We start from the raw sequence: 24912 nt of genomic DNA, 5'->3' as shown, positions 1-24912 counted from the left end.
TGCCCAGGGCTTCATCGAGCCTCTCCCTGAATATCTCCAGGGAAAGGGGCCTCAACCACCTCCCTGGGCAACCTGTTCCAGTGCTCCACCACCCTCGCAGTGAAGAACCCTCTCCTAACATGCCAACAATTAATGCCAAGGAGAAAAATGACCACTAAAAGCAAAACACAGTCTTTACGAAATTACTAACACGAGACCTGGAAAGCAGAAGGACATCAGCTGGCTTAATTGCATGGCTCCTCTGAGATGAAGTGCCCCGTTAATGGCTACATGTCGGGTCTGCGAGTGAGACTGTTGCCAAATCCATCACTGCTCGGTCGAAAACCCGAGGGTGAAATTCTCTGCTGCCCAACAAAAAACTTACGGCTGAGAAAGAGGGAGTTTTAGTGGCTTAAAAAGGTCTTCTCATCATCCAACTCTTAGCTGCCCCAGGAGCTATCGCTGACATCGACCACTTTTATGCCCTGCTGCCTTGTTTTTTACCGAGGCCCTTCAGAACCCAGGGAGCATTGCAATGAAGCACAGGAGCTACCATCCAAGGACAGATTTATTTCCATCAGAGGCAGGGGAGAAGGCATGCTCAGCAGAGGAGCGGCAGGAGAGGAGAGAGAGAACAAAATTAGGGAAGTGAAGAGGAGCCGTTCGAATTAACTCATTGCATCTGTCTGAAGTCATACAAAAAGATATAATTTCACCCAAGAGCAAGCCTTCCAAGCGGCAATTTACTTACTAGAAATTATTTAGTGGCACACCGCTGCTTGAGAGCCTGGTACTTTACATACAAATAAAAATGGCAAGTCCCTGCACTTCAGCGTTGTCATCTAAATTAGACTTTTGAGACCAAGTCCTCTGTGGGTATAAATTAGCATAGCTCTACTGATGCTGGAGGAATTATTTATGCACCAGAAGGGGAAATACTATGGGGAAAAGACATCTTTTGACCGTAAATGATATGGGAAAAAGACATTTCCTGACTGTAAAACGCCAACCTGGTCCTGACTGTTTTTATTTAAATTATTAATCCCCTGGGCTTCTCCAGTGACTCAATGATTTTATAACATTTGCAGATCTGGAGAATCCATATATAGATCCATAAAGTGATAGGAACAGAGCTTTCAGCGCTCAAGCAGAAGAAACAGAGGGATGAGCCACATAAAACAAGGGAAATCTATAACCAAGGCTTCTGGGCTCCTTATGTAAAACTCCTGCAATTTTGTCTTTAAAGGCCACAAACGCCAGCAGGGAAAATGGTCATAAAAATTAGATATGCTCCCATTTAAACCAAAAAAATTCCTTTAACTATTCATTATTGTCGGAGCCAGTATATTCTCTGAGTTTTCAGGTCCCTTGGTGGAGATTGTAAATCTTTCTAAATAGTAGCAGCAGCAGCAGCGAAGGCACGAGCAATGCTCCTCACCCCACCATCATGTGCTCTTAGTATCCACACAGGGGATGTAATCTTCTCCTGCCTGAGTGCATATCAGTCACAAAAGAGTGCTAAAAAATTAATTGTTGCTGCAATGGAACTTAAAACCTTGTCAAAAAAAAAATAAAAATTAAATTAAAGTGGTACAAATAGCAGCCAGAAGGAATTGTACCTCTAAACTCTTAGAGAAGAGCATCCCAGACGTTATCCATCAAGATCCCTGGACTCATGGCTGCCCACGTCCAACGCTGCTTGGAGCCAAAGCATTTCTACTTTATTGCAGGCAGTTATGATCCCTTCAAACAGAGGGACTGCAACTGGGCTGTTCATCTTTCAGTAATACATTGATGGTCCTTCAAAGGTGATACAATATTGCTTGGGTTTTTCTCCTTTTTCTTCTCAGGAGACATTAGGTAATGGTACTTTTACCTGCGGATGTGCATCAAGGCAGTTCACTCATGAAATGTTTCTTGGGAATGTCGGGAAGCCAACAGCCTATGCTCCCATTTTCTTACCGCTAATTCCGTATATTTAAAAATACCTCTGGTGCATTCTCTGTGCTCAAAAAAGAAAATAAAAATCTAAATGGGTCCACAAAAAGCAAATCAAAAAGAGCTAGACACACGTGATGTTAAAAATATACATGTAAATATTTAAAGAGAAAACGACTTGCGGTGGTAGGAGGTGAGGTAGTGCCCTGAACAGAGGCATCAGCAAACACTTTGTCCTCTGGAATTCTACCAAATATGGTTTCCGAGGAACTTTTTGCTACTCATCAGTCATGTTCTGCAAGTTGAGTGACGGTGATGCTTTCCCAGATTGCTCAATTTATTAAATGGGCATTTTATATCACCCCATTTATTGCAAGGTATAAAACACAGCCTAAGTGGCTAAAAACCTTTTGGCAGATGAATACAGCACTTATGATTGGACTGGGCAGAACTGAATCAAATTCAGTGGTGAAAAAGTGTGCTCTGCCTGGGTTTGGTTTCTTTCCCCAAAAAGTGTTGTTTGAAACAGTGGAGGTGACATCTTTCTTTAACTGAGCAAGCTGTTAAATGAAATGCAATGATGGGTGCACAAAAATGCTCTCAGTGGTTGTACATCAGTAGATAATCCTATCAGATTTGAAAAAAAGTCTTATTCAAGGTTATCTCGGTCTGTGATCTATGAGCATTTCAGGTCAATTAATAGAAAACTCTAACTTACTAGGCCTTTGGTGAGGGTTCCCAATACAGTGTTGTGTTTTGTAAATCATAATTGTCTATAAATTAAACCTATTCACATGCATCTTGCAGATCAAAGAGAAATGGTAGTGAAGGAAAGATCAGAAGGTAACATGAAAGAAAAATAAATTTACTTTATTGCACCTATTAATGAAATATGGACCCTGTGCGGTTAGTAGCTGGGGACACATTTATTAAATACTGAAGAAAAAAAGAAATTCAGTACAAAATTATTCTGTGGATCATTTCTTTTATCTACCGTTGAAAATTATCTAGGACAGAAGTTCAATACAGTGAGATGCTTGTGTAATAAGCATAAATGAAATAGATTGATAATGTTCAAAAAGAGAAGGAAAGCTCAAAAATTTTGTACTTCTGCCGTGCTACATTTGGCAATATCCAGTGAGGGAGGAGAGGGAGAGGGAGAGGAAAAGGGAGCGGGAAAGGGAAAGAGAAAGGGAAAGGGAAAGGGAAAGGGAAAGTGGGAAAGGGAAAGGGAGAGGGAGAGGGAGAGGGAGAGGGAGAGGGAGAGGGAGAGGAGAGAAGGGGACCTATTCAATTCTACAACCCTATACGTGTGGGGCAGAATTTTAGCAAACTGTTAAAATTTATTTACCAAGGAGGAAAACCATGACACATGGATGCTCTCTTATAGTTGAAATGGAAGCTGAACAGACATGCTGACATGATACTGTTTCTCTGTATAGATATATATATTATAGGTATCTATATAGATATATAAATATTCAAAATTTATGAATATTGTATAGATATATCAAAATTTATGGCAGGAATAAAAGCCCAAAACATTTATTCAAATGAAAATGGATTTTTCAAATGCAAATTAATGTAATTAAAATTTTCTTTGTCACAAGAGAGGTATTAAAATCTTACTGGAATTGTTTTTTAATTCAAGCTCATACTTTACACCTTCACCCACAGTGAAGATGAAGTCTTCAGAAATCCTTATTATCAGTCTTGTTGTGGGAAAAGCACAGGGCACGCTATAGGGTTTGACTGCGAAAAAGTAAACACTTTTTTATCTTTTCTGACTTTTTGCGTGTGTGCATGTTTGCAGAGGGCAAAGGATATTCTTCAAGGATTTCAAGACTTCAAGGAAAGATTGAATCACTAAGAAAACACAACCTGTTTTAAGTAAGAGTTTGAAGAAAAAGAAAAAAAAAAAAAGAAAAAAAGGCCAGAGCTGTCACTTGTGAGTGGTCAGTGTTTCTTATGCCTTTGAAACATGTGTGGATCGTCCCATCTGCGCTCCTACCTCCTCTTATAAAAAAAGCTATAGAAAGTAGAATGTTGGGTGAAAACAAGGACCTGTTTTCAGACATCCCACAACACAATGCACCCCACAATTGCTGGCACTGCAAGAGCTGAGGAAACAGGACGAGCTTGCAGCTGAATTCTTACCCTATCTCTTTGTCAAGAGAGAATTGGCACAACAATATTTAGTTTTAGTTAAGAAAAAGTTAATCTGAGAAACACAAAGGCTGAGAAACAGCCCTACTAAATAATTCTGTTAAATGTTTATTTACACATTCCCCCTGAACATCTTCTCACTTCAGTAGGAATGAAATGTGCACAACAGGAAAGCACGGATCCTCAAACTTCTCTTAAATTATGTTTGTGCCTGTTTCTGTGCAGGAATGGACTCCATCCTTGATGTGAAGATGACCAAACTTCCAGACCCCATCAGACTCCCAAACAAGACTGAGAAACTAATGCCACATACCTGGAAGAGCCCAAAAGGCTCTGGAGGATCTCATGGGTTGGGGATGAATGCAGTTCTCTGAGAGCATGATTTTTCCACCATGGGTGGGTGCATTGTAGGTTCCTGGATGACACAGAGACACCAGAGCCTCAGCCTTCCCTGCCAAAGCCCTTCTTCCTGAACCAGGGCCGCAGGTCCCCAGACCTTGTACCTGAAAAATCCTGCAGTGTCCAGGTCACACAGCCGGGTCACACACTGTCCAGGTCACACATCAGGGCTTTGCTTGAACTGCTGATGGACCTCCTGGGTACCAGGCAGGCACGATGTGGTGACCCTTTCTCACATCAGGGCTTTGCTTGAACTGCTGATGGGCCTGCTGATTGATACCAGGCAGGCACGATGTGATGACCTTTCCCTATGCAAAAGGCACTAATCACAACTCTGTCATGAAAAAGAGATGCCTGTTACTCAGTTTGGGTTAAATACTATGCCATGGGTGGAGTTCAGCTCCAGATCAAGACTCAAAAATATACATGATTACCGTGTCTACATGCCCCACATGTCCTACAGTCAGGAAACCTCATCAGTACAGTTCAAAAAGTGATTCAGCTAACCACAGAGCATCTCCTTAGCTCTCTGCTGAGAGCACAGGCCATAACGGAGACCTAGAGCCACAGCAGCCACCTCACCAAAGGTGCCTTCTTCTGGAGCTGGGCTGTCCCAGCCATGGGTCACAGAAGCGTGTTGGTCCAGCTGGGTAAAAAACTCACTCACTAGCTTCTTCTCCCAAAACAAATCTTCCAAATTCACACCTCTTGGAAGAAGTTTCAATTCCATGAAAACAAATGGATGCTGTGTTTCCTTAAACCGAGTCTGCACGTGTCCCAGGAGGTCCATCTATCCCAGCACAAAGAGGACGTGGGCAGCAAAATGCAGTCACAGCCAAGCAGCTGGACCCACTGCAGAGCAGCCAAAAGAGCGCTCGTAGTCTGGGTTTCGGAAAGGAAACCATTTGGCACTGCCTAATGAAGAGCATCAGCTAGAAACCCAAACCCTCCGACAGGCATTTTCATATCAGAGCGTTTGGTTTCTCTGTGGTTACATCTGAACGACACTGCACAGTGAGAGAAACCCAAGCATGACACTCTGGTGAGGGGTGCATGCAACGTGTGAGCACCTCCAACATTCATAAAGGCTTTTTTAAATCTGCAAATTAGTGTCACAGGCTGTCGTTCTGGTGTGAGCACCTCCAACATTCATAAAGGCTTGTTTTAAATCTACAAATTAGTGTCACAGGCTGTCGTTATATTAGAAGCTGTGCTGTACCTGCAATCAGGGCGAGAAGTTGTATTTACAATTTGAAAATTGTAAATACAAATTACATTTGTACATTTTATAATGCCTTTACACTTGAAGAAGTTATGAAAAACATGATGGCATTGCTTGGCAATGTGTCTTTTGAAATAAGCTGGAGGTACCTATTAATTTGAAATTGTTAGCATAATATTTTATGCCATTAGATATCAAATCTCTTTTTGTAATTACACAAGAGCTCACAACCAACAAATAAAGAAAATGTGCTTAGGTGCTCAGGAAAAACAAATTAGTTTAGTCTACAGTCCATAGAAATTCTAGAGTCATATATTGCTGTTGCTGTTGTTATTTTTGAAAGCTGCTATGATTTATTACTCTAAACATATAGCCACAAATTGAAAACATGGATTAAAATGTCTGCTACTTGACCTTTTCACAGATACTCCATGAATATAAATATTAATTTTATGCATTCAGCAGTTGCTGATCAAGTTACATATTGCAAAAAATATTGTTTGAAATATTGTTCCACCATACGAGTTACATAGTTCTGTGGCAAATTTTATGGGGGTTTTATGCTAATAAGCACTTCACAAACCATTGCATAAACTCCACAAATTTACACTCCATGAGCTGCTGTAGAGGCCTGTGATGACTTCTGGTCTGTGGCTGGATGATCTTTGCACTTCATCCATACAAGAAATCCTCTTTGACACTAACTCATCACCCGAAACAAATCTTTATCCATCCAGAGATGAGAAATCAGTCAGCTACCCAGGCATAAAACTTTAAAAAATGAATGCACAGCAACAAAACCAAAGCAAGTCCTTTCCACTTGCTCTTGGAATTTCATTCCTGTTCACATTTCCAGCACTTTCACTCTCAGCCTCTTCCCTGTTTCTCTCAGGCACCGCAATCACAGCAGAGACTAAGTTGTCTCTGCATGGCACAAAGCAAAGTAAAAGATGGTGCTGAGCTGCAGTGATTGAAGACAAACAATAGAAGAACGGATATTGTCTCAGGACGGCTACTAAATTCTGGCACGGGTTTCAGTCTGTTCTCCTTTCTGTGACTTGTCTGGTTGAGGCACCGAGGGAGACAAGATTGTTCACACTCTTCCTCCCTGTGTGCAGCTCTGCCACGGGATCAGGCACACAAACAGTCAGCCCTTACACTCATGCAATGAATTCCATTAAATTACACTTACACGGGCCTTGCAAGACACAGTTCACAGGTGCTCTGAAAGATAGGTATCTCATGTATCACGCCACATAAAGGTCCCAGAATGGTGTATGAATTCATGAAATACTACATATAAATTTGGCTAGCTTTGGGATGAAAACTGAGAAATAAATAATTAAAATAACTTAATTATTTCTTTTTCACGCCCAATGCCTACTAGATGCTAACAGCATCACTGAACGTTTAGTTTATCACAAAATCATTTTCATCCTGCATCAGGATTCCACTACTTCTCATCATCTGGTTTCTTAGGAAGACCTTTCTCTGCACATATATCGAGGAAGACTGGCTTTGTTGCAGCTAGGACTACTTGTCCTCTAGCCCCACTGGGCTTGTGGGTCATCTCATGAATAAAAAGCTCTTGTGACCTGATAAGAAAATGTTCACTGCCGTGACTGCAAAGACTCTAACAGCTCTGATATCCCAGCACGCTGGTGACCCTAAACTGTGTGTTTTGAAGGAGGGTTGGGGGCTGCTTGAAGTTGCCATAAACTTGCTTGCCCATCAGTTAATCAATCAGGCCCACTCATGTCCAAACTGGGAGCTGTGAAAGGACATGCCATACCCTTTACAGCAGCTGCAACAGCTTCCCAGCAGCTGCTTCGCCTCTGTTCATGTTCTGCCAGAGCAGACTGGTGATTTTTCCCAACTTCTATTTTCCTCAAGACAAGTTGCATCAACTGGTGATTTTTCCCAACTTCTATTTTCCTGAATAGACAAGTTGCATCCAAATTACATCCTCAGGTCCCCCTATGATTTCTTGTAGGGAGTGCTGACTATTCATATCTATAAATAACAGGTTTCTTTCCTAGTTTATAACCATAAAATTCATTGGTCTGATGTTATCAGATTATTTGCTACTCGTCCTGCAAGACAGTGAAAACAACTTTGTGTCTCCATGTCTGCTGGCATTAAACTACTCAGTAGAAAGCTACTTACATTTCCTATTTATGGCAATCACATCGGTGCATCAGTGAATAAGAACTCTTTCTGAGAATTATCATTTCAACTGCCCTAGAAAAACACTACCTGTACAAGCCTAATTTTTTAATTTGAATCTAAGTCATACTTACCCTGATGAAGGATATCTTAATGACCTGTGGCCTGCACGGACACACACCACCTCCCTCTGCTCCTCCCATGGAATCAGGGCCTCTGATATAAAATTTATAGATTTTTACCCATCGAACTCTTTGAAACAGCATTTATTTGAGACGCTTTTCCAAGTGCTTTCAATCTCAGCTTGAATATTTGTCTGCCTTTACAACCTTCTCAGCTGTTTGTCTTGTCTCTGGCCTTGCTTGTAAAGACACTGTCTTTAAGCACAGTGAGTTAGGGTATGAATTTTATGGTTCCTTGCCACTAACTCTCTTTGCAAACACTCCTACAGCACACTGATTGCCTTGGTTTGAAGCAGCTTAATCCCCTCTCGATGCCACCAGAAATACCGAATCCTTTCCACACGCTGAGTGACCACAAAAAAGGCCACTCAGAAAACCAAATGAGCTGTAAGCAAATTCTCGGCCTAGCACGCTTCTGGATGTAGACAAGCCACCTATTTCACTTAATTATTCGCAACTAGATGGGGGTGATGATACACCAGCACCCCCGAGAAGAAGTTTCATTTGCTCTTCCTGCTTTCGCTGTGGCTGTCACGGCTCTGCGCGGGTGTGGAGGCAGCGAGAGAATCTTATTACAGCAACGGCCAAATGTGACACGCAGCAAGGATTAAAGTGTTATCCAACTTGTACATGCACAAGCAGGCTCCCTGGAAACAGAACTCAGACTGATATTTTCATTTTCAGACCTGCATTTTCCTCCATCTGAGCAGTCAATGGAGCATCTTCCTTTCTAAGTAAGATCCAATTATAATGAGAGCTTGGATTGACAGGAAACATTATTATAACTGAATGAGCTGTCAAATCCATGATTAATAAGGTTTTTCATTTGCGTTCAACAATAGCAGCATCAGACCACTGGCATATTATTATTCAATAACTCATAACATTCATAAGAAGGCTTACTTTCCTTTTTGGAGGGTAGAGGGAGATCTCTCACGTTCAGATGTTCATATGGGGCAGAAGTGGTTTCAATATTTCATGAGAGGATTTTATCTCTGTATTTTCTGATGACACAAACTAACAAAAAGCCTTATGCAAAATCTAAGCCTGCAATTTAAGGACTTGGTTTCCCTTTTCCTCCTCACTTCCATATGTTTGCATCCACATTCTTATTGCTCAAACCACGAGGACAGAGAGGGAATATCAGTAGGAGGTTTGTAGCCTGGGTGTCCACATCATCAGGTGTTGACAGTACAGAGTATAAGGAGAAGGCCAACCAAGACATCTACGATCCGTCTCTATTTAATGAGGTGCAAAACAGCAGATAAACAGCAGATATTTAACGTTAAGCACCATATATTTTTGCATTTTAAAATCATTGTGTGTGGTTCAAGCAGAACAGATTTTTTTTACTGTATATTGCTTTTCATTTTTTGTGTGAGAGACCATGAGGTCAGGATAGTTATGAATTAGGATATTAACAAGAGGAAAAGAACACATTTAGAAAGAAAAATCTTCCCCCTTCAAAAAGCTTTTTCATAACAAAAACGCAATTCCTTCTATCTTACATAAATTCTGCTTTCCTGTCCCGTTTCACAGTTTGATAGAAGATAACTGGCTATCCCATTTTTCTCTTTCACTAGTTCTCCATTCCTGGCCTACCTCCTTAATCCACTCTTCCATCCAAATGGTGGTGCTGCTCCATCACTGCAAGTAATATAAATGATTCAGCTGTAAAAGCTGTGTGCTGGGATTGACTTCGAAAAATGGCCTTTCAGTCCAGCATTCATTTATACCTCATCAGTTACATCCCACTACTTTTTATCCAAATATAATCTATGAATAAAAAAATATACATAACCCATACTGTAGCGGTTCCTCTCCTCATTTTTCCCCCTCCCTGACACCTTGCACACTTGCACAAACTAACCTTTAAAGTACGACTTTCAATTTAATGTTGTCATTTGTCAAAGTCCCACAAACTGGGGAAATTTTTGGACGCATCCAAGAAGCATCTGAGTTTCCATCCATAACCCGTCATGTCTTGAAACGAACTGCCACCTTCTGTAAACCACCAGGTGAAGACAAGGCTTAAGACACTGGATATAGCACAGCAGATCACAGAATCATAGAATCATGGAATGGTTTGGGTTGAAGGGACGTTAAAGACCATCCATTCCCACCCCCTGCCCTGGGCAGGGACACCTCCCACCAGACCAGTTTGCTCCAAGCCCCCTCTAACCTGGCCTTGAACCCCTCCAGGGATGGGGCAGCCACAGCTTCTCTGGGCAACCTGAGCCAGGTTCTCACCACCCTCACAGCTAAAATCTAAGATAAATCCCCCCTTTTTCAGTGTCAAACCGTTACCCCTTGTCCTATGGCTCCACTCCCTGATAAAGAGTCCCTCCCCATCTCTCCTGTAGGCCATGCAGAAGCTAAGCACAAAGGCTGATGTCTACCGTAAGAATAATCTATGAAGTGGTTAACAAAAGGCCAAGCTTAGGAAGGTGACAGTGAACCTCATGGTTAACACCTTGCAATGTTAAATGGGGCAAGTTCTCACCTCTCTTCTCTCGTTTCTTCCTCTTTCAAATATCCCCACTTCAGAATCAGCTCTCCTAGACAGCTCACCTGCTTTTTGCACATCCTCTGTAAATTAACATTCAGTTGGAAATTCTTAAGCAAGGTTAAAATGTACCACTGCCCGGGAATCTCATTGTTGCTGTTATTTTTACGTTCCTACTGCTGTTCCCATCATGGCAGCCAATGCACAAAATGCTGCATTCATGCAAAACTGACGCTTGTCTGTATAAATATCCAAGACGGGAAAATGAAGCGTTGTGTCCCATTTCATAGACAGAGCAGACAGCTACATGAACAAGGTGCCACCAAGTAAATGAGCGTGGGTTTACAGCTCATTAACTACTCCATGGCAACTGTCTGAGTGGTTATTGCTCCAGAGTAAATGTGAGGTAGCTCTGACCCTTACCAAAAGCCAGGCAATGTATCTTGCATTTACCTGAGATTTAAGCATCCATATAAAGTAACTAATGGGCTGTAAATCCACACTCTCACCTCACGCACCACAGTTTCTTCATGTATCTCGCAGCCACGATATTTATGTGATTTGTCTGGTGTCACCGAAGCAGCGTGTGACAGAAGTGGGAATGAGAACTAGACCCATGGATCTCCTGCAAAGCTCACTCCTTCCATGGCCAGAATTGTCTTGCAGAGCTGCTGTTCAGCTGCTGGGCACATCTCCCTTCACGTGAGACTCCCTTCCCCAGAGAAGCTGTGGCTGCCCCATCCCTGGAGGGGTTCAAGGCCAGGTTGGATGGTGCTTGGAGCAACCTGGTCTGGTGGGAGGTGTCCCTGCCCAGGGCAGGGGGGTTGGAACTCAATGATCTTAAAATTCCCTTCCAACACAAACCATTCTATCTATGATTCTATGATTCCTGTATGAAGACCCCATCACACCCCTTCTGGTGGACCGTTGGTACAAGCCACCGCCTACAGTCACTTCAAGCCTGAGATCTTTGCTCTGATATTTCCAGTGGCACCATGGAAATCACAGCGGAACAGAACACCCTGTGCCTCCTCAAACCCCTTGTCACTTTCTGTTTAAAAAAAAAAAATAAAAGATAAAAAGAAACTCATGGGAGGAAAATCTGAGCCACAGCATCACAACATATTGCCATTTAAAATATTTACCAGTAAAATTAGTTCATGTCCTGAGGTAGAACAAGAACATAAACTTGAGAAAGTTCACTGTAAATTATACACCTCTATCCATAAAGAAGGGAAATTAATTTTCTCAGTACAGACATTAAGTACATTGTTTGTCAGCCTTTAAAAGCTCCCTCATATAATAATTGATAAACCTCGCTATTCATTTTATTATCACCATGCTTTTTATGTTATGTCTGTGGACTAACACATTCAAAGCACAGAGAGGAAAATCCCAGGACTTGGACTGTCTTGACAAATTTTAATGGATTCGATGAGTCTCTCCACATCACTCTCTGTTTCCCAGTAATCACTCAATTGCTCCCTGCCAGAACTCTCTGGAAAATGTGAGTTGTGCCTACAGATCCCTAGGGATTTGACCCTGCTGTCACACTGACAGCGACTTTCTCATTTCATTTCACGGGGCAATATATTTCAAAGCATAATCCCAACCCTCTGGGATGGTTCCAGTTCTGCGGTGCCCAGCTCTGACAGTACTGCAAAAGCTTGAATTTCATGAAGGCAGGCATAATAGAAATGGGAAATATCAGTGTTTTCTTTTGCATTGACCACATATAACACTTCAGTGATGCTGATGAGCATCCTTCATTGCTCTTGGGTCCATTACCATCCCTGGGCTGAGTTTCAACCTGGACCAACCAGCGCTTTCCCAAGCAGTTCCTGGGCATGATCGGGGGGTTAGAGCACCCCAAGACCCACTCCCAGGGAACAATTTGCAAGAAACCCCACAAATCTGAAGATGAAAAGAGTTGCTTTGGAATCCTAGCTAAAAATGAAACCCAACATTTCAGATACCCCTCAAATTAAATTTTTGGAGAGAGTTATTCTGCTGCAGTGTTTCCTAGAATTTTGGATTTATTTTTTTACTTTTTTGTCCTGCTTCAAAATTATACATAATTATGTGATTTTTTTCTATGTTATGTACTTTCTGCAAGAGAAAAAAAAAAACTTTCCAGCTAATTCTCCTCTTACTGACATCAATGGCTTTTGGCTCAAACTCCTGTGCGGGATTTTCCTTCTTCTTATCAAGGGTTCCATATTTTTATGTGGTCCAATTTTTTATTTCTTCTGGGCATGCTTTTTTATTTTGATATTTCCTTTCTCTTTGTTCTCCAAGTAATTCATTTTTAGCTCTAAATTAAGCAATTTTCTTTTAACCAGTTGGCATTTTCATCAGTCAGCATATCCAAATGTTCATCTGTACCTTCCTTAATTTCATGTACAATATCAGCATTTCCTGTAGCAGTAATGGCTCTCTGCAATGAGACTCACACCTCAGATTGCCCTGCTAGTTTTTCAGGCAATTATCTACTGCCTGTCCTTCTGGCAGGCACAGTGCTATCTTCCCCACTCTATTTTTGTTTTGAGAGTGACATCAATCCACAGTAAGTGCCTACTACAGACTCGATGCTTCTCTGTGGAAATTTTAAGCTTTTAGTATTGTTTAAAAGAGAGAGGGGTCCTAGTGCCAGCTCTCCATACTGAAAATATCAGGCAAGCTCCAGCCATTTGTTAACTGGGGCTTTAAGGTTTTCCACTTCTCTAATTCCTTCCTGTTGGTTCATAGACAATCCATAGGGTACCTGGTAATCTTGGTCCCCTATCATTCAGAGGAGAGAGCTTCTCCAGCCCCATAGAATTGTAGAATCACAGAATGGCTTGGGTTGGAAAGGACCTTAAAGACCATCCAGTTCCAACCCCCTGCCCTGGGCAGGGACATCTCCCACCAGACCAGGTTGCTCCAAGCCCCATCCAACCTGGCCTTGAACCCCTCCAGGGATGGGGCAGCCACAGCTTCTCTGGGCAACCTGGGCCAGGCTCTCACCACCCTGGAAGCATTTCTTGGTTTCTTTTGCAGAAAAACCCAGGACATGAGGTGGGACAGCACGCGTGCAGGCTTCAGCCCAGCATGGCAGCAGGATGCATACAGGGTTCCCAGAAAATGGTCATGGCCCCCAGGTATGGACATTAGCTGGAAGGATGTCTGCAACAGAGTACCAAAGTCCTTCAGCTCGGACTGTCCAACCTACAGCAGAATTAAGTGGCTTGACATTTGTCAGCACCTACAGCCTACAGGATTTATGAGGGACTTACAAAGCTATTGGAAAGCATCGGGGAGAAACAGCTCATGGGATGTGGGGAAGGAGGGGGAGGGAGTGGGTGGAAGCGGAGACTCCAGGGAGAGGGAAACCTCCTCTTCCATGGGGACAGAGAAAAAGGAGAGGAAGAGGAAGCACAGCTGCAGGCCAGCAGCCTCTACGCTGCACCTGCCAGAGAGAAATCCTCTTTCTTTCATTTGCATATGCACATTTTTGCATCTGCTAATGAACCACACTTACCTCCCCCGTCTCCATCCAGTGCCAAAAGATTATTAACTCCTGAAGTCTGTTCCTACCTACTCCTTCCTGGCTGTCCTGCATGCATCTACTAATACATATCTATGTAGGAAGGCTGGCTCATTGCTACATAGCAGAAATATTTGTGTTAAATCCACTCCATAAGGGCCCTAAAACCATGAAAAGTGCTCTGGAAGCAGAAAAGAAATAGTTATGAGGAAGGACAGGAGGAGCTGCAGGAAAACTCATTTGCTGAAAAAATGCAGCTTATGTCTTATCAATTTAATTCCAGATAAGTCTTCATTTTGCTCCGAAGACAGATCCGATAAATATGTTAATGGGCAGATTTCGATAGTTCAGTTTGTAGAACTGCAAAACCAGATGGAAAGTGATATTTTTTTCTTTCATTTTAATTTTGAAATAAAAAGCAAGAAAGCAAGAAAGTTCCTGATATCTTAACACTGTAATGACTTTTTGAAGGATAATGGACCTTAGCACAGAATGACGATTAACTGTCATGCCCCGATACTTACTATTTTATTAAATTCCAGTTTCCCTGGCTGGAATTCTCTTGGCTTTCTTGCCATAGCCAAGCAGATTACTGCCTGTGATGGACTTACCCCATTCCACGTTCATAAAGGTATTCAGCAGCAATTCTAACATGATGCTTGTGAGCATTTTACCAATTCTGCTGTTGCTCAGGCTAGATCCATGCCTGAGCAGACCACCAAAAAGAGCCTAAGGTAGAGCTAAGCTCTCTTACTGTGTATCAGGAGCCAAACACCACCTCTCCTAACTACTTAAGCAGGGCACTTATTGCCCCCAGGGTATTAGGAGTATCGGGACTAAACCGTGGCCTTCCATGCCTTGATTATGGTTCTGGTAAAATTGGTTGTTTCAATAGAAAAGAAAGCCATGGAGGGACATATATTAACGCCTTCTTAAATCTGTAGGATATTTACTGCTTGAACTGCTAGGAAAAAGGAAAGCTAGAAAACTACTTGCTGCTTGGATCCCCTAGAAGGGGAGAAAATGGTAAGTAGGAAATAATAAAGCTAAGAAAATTTCAAGGAAACAATTTCCAAGCCTCTTCTCTTCAGGGTCCCACCTGAAACATTTCTCTGGGGTTACTTGGTTTGTTATATTCACCGTGGTGGTTCTAACTGTGGACAGAACAAGCACATCTGACTTGTTCCTTTTAAACGAATTTTAATTTGAAGAAGGTGGAGTCCTGACTGGTTCCTCCCACAGGAACCTCTCTCCAGGAACAACTTGGCAAGAGCAAGAGGTGCTCCATTCTCAAATCAGTAGCATTCACTTCTAGGGTTTTAGTAGGTTGCTCTTATTTTCTAGCTAAGGTCGCAAATCAGAAGCTGAATGACTTAAACTATTTAATTCAACATGGCATTTAAAGTCCCCTGAGGACCTTATTCCAATGATTCCAGTGAGGAAAACATGGATTTCTTGTGAGTCTCTGCTTATATCTTAAGTTTTACCATTAGACGAAGGGTACAATCACTGTTTGACCATCACCATCCTCAGCTGGTGGTGCACAACTGGTAGGGTGTGTGGTTACGGGTGATGTTTGGTTGTTAGATAGATATCTGATATTTAAATTACATAGATACCTGACACCTGAAAGATCAGGTTAATTTTATCATTCGATACATGTTATTTCCTTTCATCTATTTAGTTTGCATATGTTTTCTTGAGGGTTTTCTTTCTTTATTCCAAGAACAATGAATGCAGAATTGCACACATAAGTGGTCTGGATGTTTCTTATCGACCTTATTCCAATGATTCCAGTGAGGAAAATGTGGATTTCTTGGGACTGACTGCTTCTATCTTAAGTTTTACCATTAGACGAAGGGTACAATCACTGTTTGACCATCACCATCCTCAGCTGGTGGTGCACAACTGGTAGGGTGTGTGGTTACGGGTGATGTTTGGTTGTTAGATAGATATCTGATATTTAAATTACATAGATACCTGACACCTGAAAGATCAGGTTAATTTTATCATTCGATACATGTTATTTCCTTTCATCTATTTAGTTTGCATATGTTTTCTTGAGGGTTTTCTTTCTTTATTCCAAGAACAATGAATGCAGAATTGCACACATAAGTGGTCTGGATGTTTCTTATCCAAATCAAATGATCAGCAGAGAGGGAAAGGGAAAGTCCACACCGCACGGAGGAGGGGAGAGGAGAGGTCCCCAGGCTCTGCAAGTGAAAGCTGTGTCAGCAGGACCCAAGCCAACTTAATTAGCCCTGTGAAGAGTCCGGGCAGAGGGCTCGGTTAATGCAGCGATATCATGTTTGAGAATTCACCTGGTGTCTCTGGGCTTTGCTGAACTGTGCAAACGGACGTGTCTCTGCAGCATCACACCTTGCACGCGAGCGGAGGCATCAGCTGAGGCTCCAGCCCACGCTGGCTGCTAATCTCATACTACTCAGTCATTAACATGCCCAGAAGTGCTCAGTGAAGCACACGCTGCCTGGTGCCTCTCCTGGCCCTGCTGTTCCCTTGCCAAGGTCAGGGAACAGCAGGCAGGGACAGCTGGAGCCTCTCTGCCCCTGCAGCCTGGCTGTGGGCTAGGAGGCCATCAAAGCACAAGCCGTGGCTAGAGGTGACCCACCCTTGCAGAGCATCCTCAGGTGTTGGCATTAAAACAGCTGGATCTTAGTTCTTGGTGGCCTCGTGCAGCAGCAGCATTTAATCCTGGAGCACCAAAGCCAAGCAGAACTTCCTGGCTGGTGGGCAAGGAAGCCATTGACCACCCTCCAGCAAGAGGCAAGATGTCCCTTGGCACACGGCAGGGAGCTGCCAGTGGGAGGACCATGGCAAGTCATGCAGCACTAAGGCTTATTCTAGGCTGCCATCTCGTCAGGCTCAAGTTCAGCTCGTTATCCTAACATTCATCTGTTATTTATGCAAATAAGTCTATGCATAGTCACAAATGGCCCACAGAGGGGCCATTTCTCAGTTTGGCACAGCCTCCAGCTTTCGGACCCTCAGACATCCCTGATGGATGTGGAAGACAATGTGGCCCTTCCCTTCTCAGCAGAGAGGCTGAGACAGAAGTTCTCCGCTACCACCCACGTCCTCTCAAAGGATTCCCAGTGCTTGGGATAGAAAAAATAATGCATTCCATATGACTTTAAACCTGTTATGCTACGGTTCAGGGTGTTTGATCTTATGAATAAGGGATCTCCACTTGTTTCACCTTTCCAGGGAAGGAGATTTACGAATCTGCATAGCTCAAAACATTCCGACTGCAGCTTATTTTTTATTTATAACAAGCATGTGACAAAAAAGGTCTCTCTCACTCATGAATGTGCATCAGAACCCCAGCTCAGCCCCCTCCTGCCCTTTCTGCTCTCTCCTCACTTTAGGAAATTATTATCTTCTGCACAAGTCTAGTCTACAGTCAGTATCTACCTCTTGCTCTCCACACACAGCTGGAGGAGGTCTGAGTCCTCCTGACAAGGGTACAGGTCTACCAGAAACACAACTTTTGGGAATTCTTCCCCAGTTCTGTACCCCAGGCCAGTACCAAGCAGACAGCTTTGCCTGACAGCTCCAGGAACCACTTTCTCATGTATGGTCCCCAACATGACAGCTTATTTAAAATGCCACAATCACACACAGAATCACAAAATGGCAGGGGTTGGAAGGGACCTCTGGAGATCATCTAGTCCAAACTCTCCTGTCAGAGCAGGGTCACCCAGAGCCGGTTCCACAAGAACATGTCCAGGTGGGTTTGAATGTCTCCAGAGAAGGAGACCCCACCACCTCTCTGGGCAGCCTCTTCCAGGGCTCTGCCCCCCTCACAGCAAAGAAGTTCCTCCTCAAGTTTAGATGGAACTGCCCATGTTCCAGTTTGTGCCCGTTCCCTCTTGTCCTGTCCTTGGGCACCACTCATAAAAGACTGGCTCCATCCTCCTGACACCCACCCTTTCAGTATTTATCGGTGTTGATCAGATCCCCCCTCAGCCTTTCCTCAGCAGAGACATGTTCTAGTCCCCTCATCATCTTCATAGCCCTCTTCAAGGTTCACTGTAGAAACTAGCAGAAAAGAAGTTTCCTTAATACAAGTAAAGATGGAAGAAAATGACACAGCTTTTTGCTGTACTACCCTTATCTGAGGGACCTGCCTCACCCCTTCACTTCTCCTATGGTCTGTTGTAATCATCTCCCAGGACCTCTGTGGAGCTGGGGACCTGCATGTGGTCCTGGGACTGGCCCCAAGGGGAGGAACACTTCCAGCAGGCAAGGAGAGGTACTCACAAAGGCTCCCCTTCCAGGGTGGCTACAATTGGACCTTAATTTGACAGCAACACAAAAAATAGCTTTCCCTAAGCACCCCAAAATCTGTTTCCAAGAGTTACATTGCATTTAAAGTGCAGCACAATCGCAATGCCTGAACGGATTTCCATTTTTTTTTCTTATTCCTCTGTAGGGAATTTGTATTTGCACAGGAGAGCAACTGCAATCTAAATTAAAAACCTCCTGGACAGTCTCTCTCACATCCATCAACGTGCCTTTCTTTGATTCTTTCAATATACACAAGGAAATTGGGGTGGGTTGACCCCAGCCAGCAGCTGAGCACCCACCCATGTGCTCACTCACCCCCCCGTCACCAGGATGATGAGCTCATCAGGAGAGGGAATAGTGACAGAAAAAGCAAGAAAACTCATGGGTTGAGCCTGGGAAAAAGAGAAAGCACTGTGGGTGCACTGATGGGCAATCGCCAAAAAAATAGTGTGTTATCAACATTGGTTTACTCACAAATCCAAACCACAACATCTTACAGGCTGCTGTGAATAAAACAAACTACATCTCTGCCAGACCCAACACACAAAAAAATTAATGAACAAATGCACTGTCTTAGGTTAACCATGAAGCAAATTGTCCTAGAAGGGGCACTTCTTTCCTAACATCAAGTGCTGTTCTACAACGGCTGCCCTTCTCATGCCAAATCTATTTGCCACTCGGGTAAGTGCAAAACCACACAGTCAAAAATATCTATGCAACCTGCCTTCCTGTGAATTTAATTCTGCCGTTTCCAGCTGAGCAAAATTCCTTTACATCACGAAAAACATATGCTTCCCCTTAATAAAGGTTTAAATACAGCCACTTCGAGCCTCTCCCTTCGCTTTCGCATTGGTGCGGTAAAGGATTATCCATGCAAAATTGTACGGCCAAGCCTTCTGCTGTGAGCCAGCATGGTTCCGTTGTTTTTCATGGATCAATTAGCACACACTGGAGATTTTAGCCATTGTTGTCTGCAATGGCTAATTTGCCTATTAGAGGGAGCTGGGAGCCATCTGTGAACATGCCGTAAGGATGCACCAGTGAGAGGGAGACTGCAAACCGACACAACGTGACCTCTGATGGTAAGAGACTCAAAGAGAAGATGGGACAGCTTACCTTTGGAGCCTCTGGCACATCAGACACGTCGTCCTCAGGCACTGCAAAAGCAGGGTTTGCTGCAAGTGTTGCTGGCTTTTTGGGAGGCCTGGGCGGGGGATGAAGGGTCTGGTTTTCGTATCTCCGCACCATGTAGTACTGCTCTTCGCTGATCTCCTCCACCGTTGTCTTAGTTGCAGGAGGTACAACTGCCTGGACCTCTTTGCTGAGCAGATGGACAGACATGTTTAAGCGATACACGGGGATCTCCCAGCTCTCCACTGGGCTGCTGGGACTACTGACCAGCAAATAAGAGTCCGTGATTTCTTCTTCAAGCTGCAGACCAGGCACGGCAGCCAAGACATCTTCCTCAACAGAGAGGTCCCTCACGGACACTTTGACGTTAAAAGGCAAACGGAATTCTTTGCAAATCTCCGAAAGCTGGTGCTGTTTCTTGTCATGAATCACTTCCACAAAGCCGCCTTCCATGTACATAGGGAGGAGCACTTTCTTATAGGTATTGCTTAGTATTTGTTCACAAGCTAAAACATCTATGACTTTCTTTCTTCCCTCATACAGGACTTCACTAGTCTGGCATTGCTGAACTAGAAACTGATCTCCAACCGACACAGAGAAAAGCTCTTTATGAGGGGAATCAAAGGCTTTAGTTGCTACAACATGAAGCTGTTCCTTTTCACTTCTCGCTATCTCTAAGTCATAGGCAGTTGGAAACTCCCGAGGTCTCCTCTTGAACTTTCCTTTGTAGCTCAGAGGGATTAAAAAATGTCTTTTGGGGGAATCACTTCTGATCTCAGAGGCTAGGACTCTCGTTGCCTGGTACTTTTTGTAGATGACGATCTCTTTCCCTGTATGCAATAAGTTATAAGGTTTTGGGCTTCCTGAAGGCCCTTCCATTATCTCAGCAACCATAGGAAATTCCTTGCTTGTTCTCTCAAATACATCTTCCAGAGACAGTGGCTGAAGAAAAGAGCTAATATCGTAACAGTCCGTTATATCCTCGACCTCCACGTCTAGATCTGAGAGGATATGAACTATATCCTTTCGAACTGAAAAGAAAAATACATACATTAATTTTTGTTCTCAAACCAACATTGGAATAAAATACACATCCTGTTGGCCAGACACTAATAGTACCTTCCCTGAAGTGTGCAGTCTAACTGTTTTAATTTGAGATATACAGTTATCAGCTATGTAAGAGACCTCACAAAGAAAGGGAGAAATAAGAGGAGATGAGAATAAGGTGTGCAAGTGAAAAAAGTTTAAGAAAAAGGGAAGTGAAAAATAAGTACAGTTCACTGTCTTTCTCACAGCACCTCCAAATTTAATCAGCTTTTTATCTTATCAGTCTTTTTTTCTTGAGTACAAAAAGTATTTCTGTTATTTTATTTCACAGTAACTTATGGTTTCTCCAAAGAAATGGGTGGGGGGAACATTGTTAATGAGTAAATAACATTTGAACCCATCAACACACGTTGTTGCTGTGGCCAGCCTGGGAGAAATAAGATATTTTGATATTATAAGAATAATTAAAACATCTATAATTATTAGAAAATAATAACACTTGGAAAAAAAGGCAAAACCTTTGTATAACAAAGTTTATTGTTAATGCATGAAGGAATTTCTAGTATAATAGTCCTCTGTGGAACTCCTGCATCCTTTTCTGCAGCATTTGGTTTTATTCATTGCATTTAACAGTCTGACAGGGAACAACAACTCTTTTACCACAACTGAACTTGCAAAATTTTGGATGCAAAACTTCCAAGCACAAAGCTGACTGTGCAATTAAGGCTTGTTAACGAATTTGGCTCCAGACCAGTGACACCACAGATCACTGACCAGGGCAGTAAAATTTAACAAGCAAATAATGTTTAATGACTCTCTTCAGCAAGACTTGTTCTGCACAGACCTGCACACAGGACATTATATCCTGGATTCACACTTCCTAGGAGCAGGACATACCAATATTTTGTACTTAAAAGTTGGTATCAGGTGCATTTTAGATGATAGAATTTTATGACAGTGATTTGGGATCTTTTATCCCCTCTTTGTTTTTGTCACATTGACACCTCCTGGTGACAAACTTCGCAAGTACGACCAGGGAAAGTCAATGAAGGAGGAATGACTAGTAAAAATGAAAGTTTTCTATGAGCATTTGGGGGAGTTCCACACACATAATTTGTTCATTACTGAGAACACGAAGTGGAGAGAATTCCTGCTCACAGCCTGGGAAAATGTAATCTGCCATCCCTCTTATCAGGAATCATTTTATTGAATTGTGGATAGTATTTCTCATACTTTATCTTGTGTCTATTTATAGTTCTTCTATAAATGGTGAAAATCCATTTTTCATGGTCCATGAGAAAGTAGTTAATCGTGTACCATGAAGCCTACTTTTCAAGTTTGTATTAAATAGTTTTTTAGGACATATCTAATGCTTCTTAAATGTAGAGCACACTATGAAACATAAATGGGCGTGAAATAAAATCAACAAGTGTAACTCTCACTGGAATATCTGATTGGAAGACAACTGAACACCAAACATTCCTGAATCTTCTGAAAGCTTTTTAGAAACATTAAATTCTTATTGATTCTGCACATATATCTAAGGGGATATAGGAATACGCCTAAGTGAATCCAGCTCTGGGAGATGGGCTGGATTCCTCAATCGAGCCAGAGCTGTAGAAAACGAAGCATTTTATCCCGTGAAGATATACTTTCCAAACTCTCACATTAAATCACACTGCAAGCACAGCTGAATGTCTCATGATAAGCATTTAACAACTACAGTATATTGTGCTAACAGTCTCTGCCCGCTTCCATTTCTTTCTCTTTCACCCATTTACTTACATCATTCATCCCAGAAAGCTCAATCGTGAAAAGATTTCCTGCTTAATATCCCCGGGAATGACATATTTCTGTTTGGCTTTCATTTCTGCAGAGCTCACTGGTTTGTTTCTAGTAAAAGAGGAGGCAGCAAAAACTTCCCAAAACCTAAGCTCCTGCCCTTTAGGCTTTAAGAGCAAGTCAAATGGCAGCGGGTTTCCATCTGCTGCCTGGGCTGTCCTCGAGCAAGGTCAAACATTTCAGCTTAAGCTGTTTTTTTGCTCAGGTGGGCATCTCAGCTCAGGGAGGGACACTACACAGGCACACGTGGGACATTGCTGCACCTTGGCTATTCCAGCCACCAAATCTCAGGAGAATGTCTCTGTGTCCTCATACCCTTCCGCACCTTCTAATTTTTTTTTCCCCATGGCTAATTTCACTCGTGGGTTTAAAGTCAGGCACAGATATAGACATCGGTAAGAACAGAACCCAGCAGTTTCAGAGTTTTGGTGGAACAACCTGAACACTAATAATGTGTGAAATGGACAAAATAATTGTTTGTTGTCTTTTTTTAAAATAAAAACTTGCAATGCAAATTACAGCTTTTAAAGCTAGTGGTTTTCTAATACCTGCTTGCTTCCTCAAACCTAGTGGTTTCAGAAATTGTCCGTGAGTCCTTTCTGTTTCTATTCTATTGATACTTGTTTCTGCAATAGAGTAAAATAATATGGTTTTGCTTTCTGCAGTACCCTCATTCTGAAAATAAACAGCAGTAGAGTGTGTTACAACATGTATATTTATATGCTTTTTACACCCCCCAGCCATAGCCATGAATGACCAAAGCCTAATCTCCATGGCCAAAGTCTGAGACACAAAGAAAGACAATATGAGAACTGAACGGAATTCCTGAACTCCGCTTTTTCACTATATATATAATACATTTTCTCTGCAACGAGGATTTAACTGTAGTGATCAATAAAATGGCAACAGAAAGAAATGCAAGGTGACTTCCTGAAGTAACAGCTGATAAATTAATAAATTTGCAGTATTATTTTTATTTTTCTTCAACTTGGAACTAGCATCAGTGGCAAATATGGGTTTCTTGACTAAGGAATTCTTGACTAAACTGGATCCTTCCTGCCTGTTTTTAACAAATTTTGTGTATTTAAGGATACTTTGCTATACCAAGACGAACAGAACATATTGACTTTGATTCCTACTCACATTTCATGACTGCCTGCACTTCATAGACAGGAGTGAGAACCAGGCAACCATCAAAGTTCTCCGGCAGCAGATTTGAGCAGTCCCAGGTGTGTAAAGTGTTGGAAAGTTTGACAATCCGGTTTCTGCACTTCGGGATTTTCCATTCTGCAATCTCTTTGAGGGTGTATATCTGGTCATCTTCACACTCGTAGAACTTTCCTTCTTGTGAAAGGGGCAAAGTAAAGGAATGAGACTGGTTGTTTCTGACCACGCCACAGTTCACGGCCATCGTTCCATCCACCTCTTCCACTGAGTTGAAGGTGATCTGCTCACCACATTTGATAGTGAGGTTTCCCAATTTTATGTCCTCTGGGCTGTAGAAACACGGGTGGCCAAATCTTGTTGGCGCAATAGAGACTTTTCTTGTAATTTCTTCAATGCTGACATATGGAGTTTTATCTGCCACAACCTTATAAAGACCTACGAACAGAAAACTTGGATTATAAAAGGGGAAATATATAAAGGAATCTATGCCAAATTTTAGACTGTGAATGCAGTAAAATAGGCAGCAAAGCACATCAAACAATTCATAGCTAATGACCTGGTTGCTAGAAATTTAACTGCATAAAGATAATCAACTACATGACACAAGTCATAGGTGGCTGGAATTAGCTTTTTATACTCTGCAGGTAATTTCTGACATCCAACATTTTTACATCCGTGGTAAAAAAAAATGAAAAAGTTATTTTCTTTGCTGCAGAAAAAAAAGAAAAAAGACCTTAAATTCTTATCTGTCTTCTCTCAAAAGCAATCTTCAAGAAAAAAATTGTAGACAAGGTATGAGGAAGAGCAACAGTAATGTGATCAGTGAAAGCCAGAATGAAGTTTCTGTCTAAACATTGAACTATGCATTCTTAAACACACCAACTGGGGATTCCTAGACCAAGTAAATTTAAAGGCGCAACACAAATGAAAAAGTAGCACCTACAGATAAGAATGAGCAAAATAAATTGATTTTAGTATTTCTGGTAGCCCAGACCACCAGATGGAGTAAATCGAAGTCTGTGTCTTGCAGCGTTGTAGCCATCACAAGGCAATTAAAGTGCTGGAGTTCTGTAAGGCAGGAGCTGCATCTGCACCTCTCTGTCCCCCTGGGACATTATTATTTCATGTTAATCACGACCCTCAGAGCTGTCTCATTAAGAGTCCACATCACAAGAATAATATGTACATATTTGCCTGGGTGTTTTTATAGAGGAAGACGAAGTGGATGGTTTAGAGGACTAAACAGTGGGGTTTGGCTGAGCTGTGGGATTCAGCTGTCTTCTTCTCCAGGCATGGCAGTGGGAATGCTGCCTCATGGAATTGTGTCGCAGCT

At 42.4% G+C, this 24912-nt stretch overlaps 1 protein-coding gene across 1 annotated transcript in view; it reads right to left on the bottom strand.

Annotated features, from left to right (window-relative positions):
• THEMIS (thymocyte selection associated) overlaps positions 1 to 24912 on the bottom strand; it is a 76399-nt gene that overhangs the window by 26795 nt on the left and 24692 nt on the right. Inside the window, exons 3-4 of the mRNA XM_014942616.1 lie at positions 23556 to 24014; positions 19509 to 20554 (exon numbers count right to left, since the gene is read on the bottom strand). Coding sequence (XP_014798102.1) covers positions 19509 to 20554; positions 23556 to 24014 — 1505 coding nt within the window. The remainder of the gene's footprint in view (positions 1 to 19508; positions 20555 to 23555; positions 24015 to 24912) is intronic.

The sequence above is a fragment of the Calidris pugnax genome, unplaced genomic scaffold (assembly GCF_001431845.1).
Source record: "Calidris pugnax isolate Ruff unplaced genomic scaffold, ASM143184v1 scaffold86, whole genome shotgun sequence".
NCBI lineage: Eukaryota > Metazoa > Chordata > Aves > Charadriiformes > Scolopacidae > Calidris > Calidris pugnax.
This window is presented reverse-complemented; position numbering and strand designations above follow the sequence as displayed.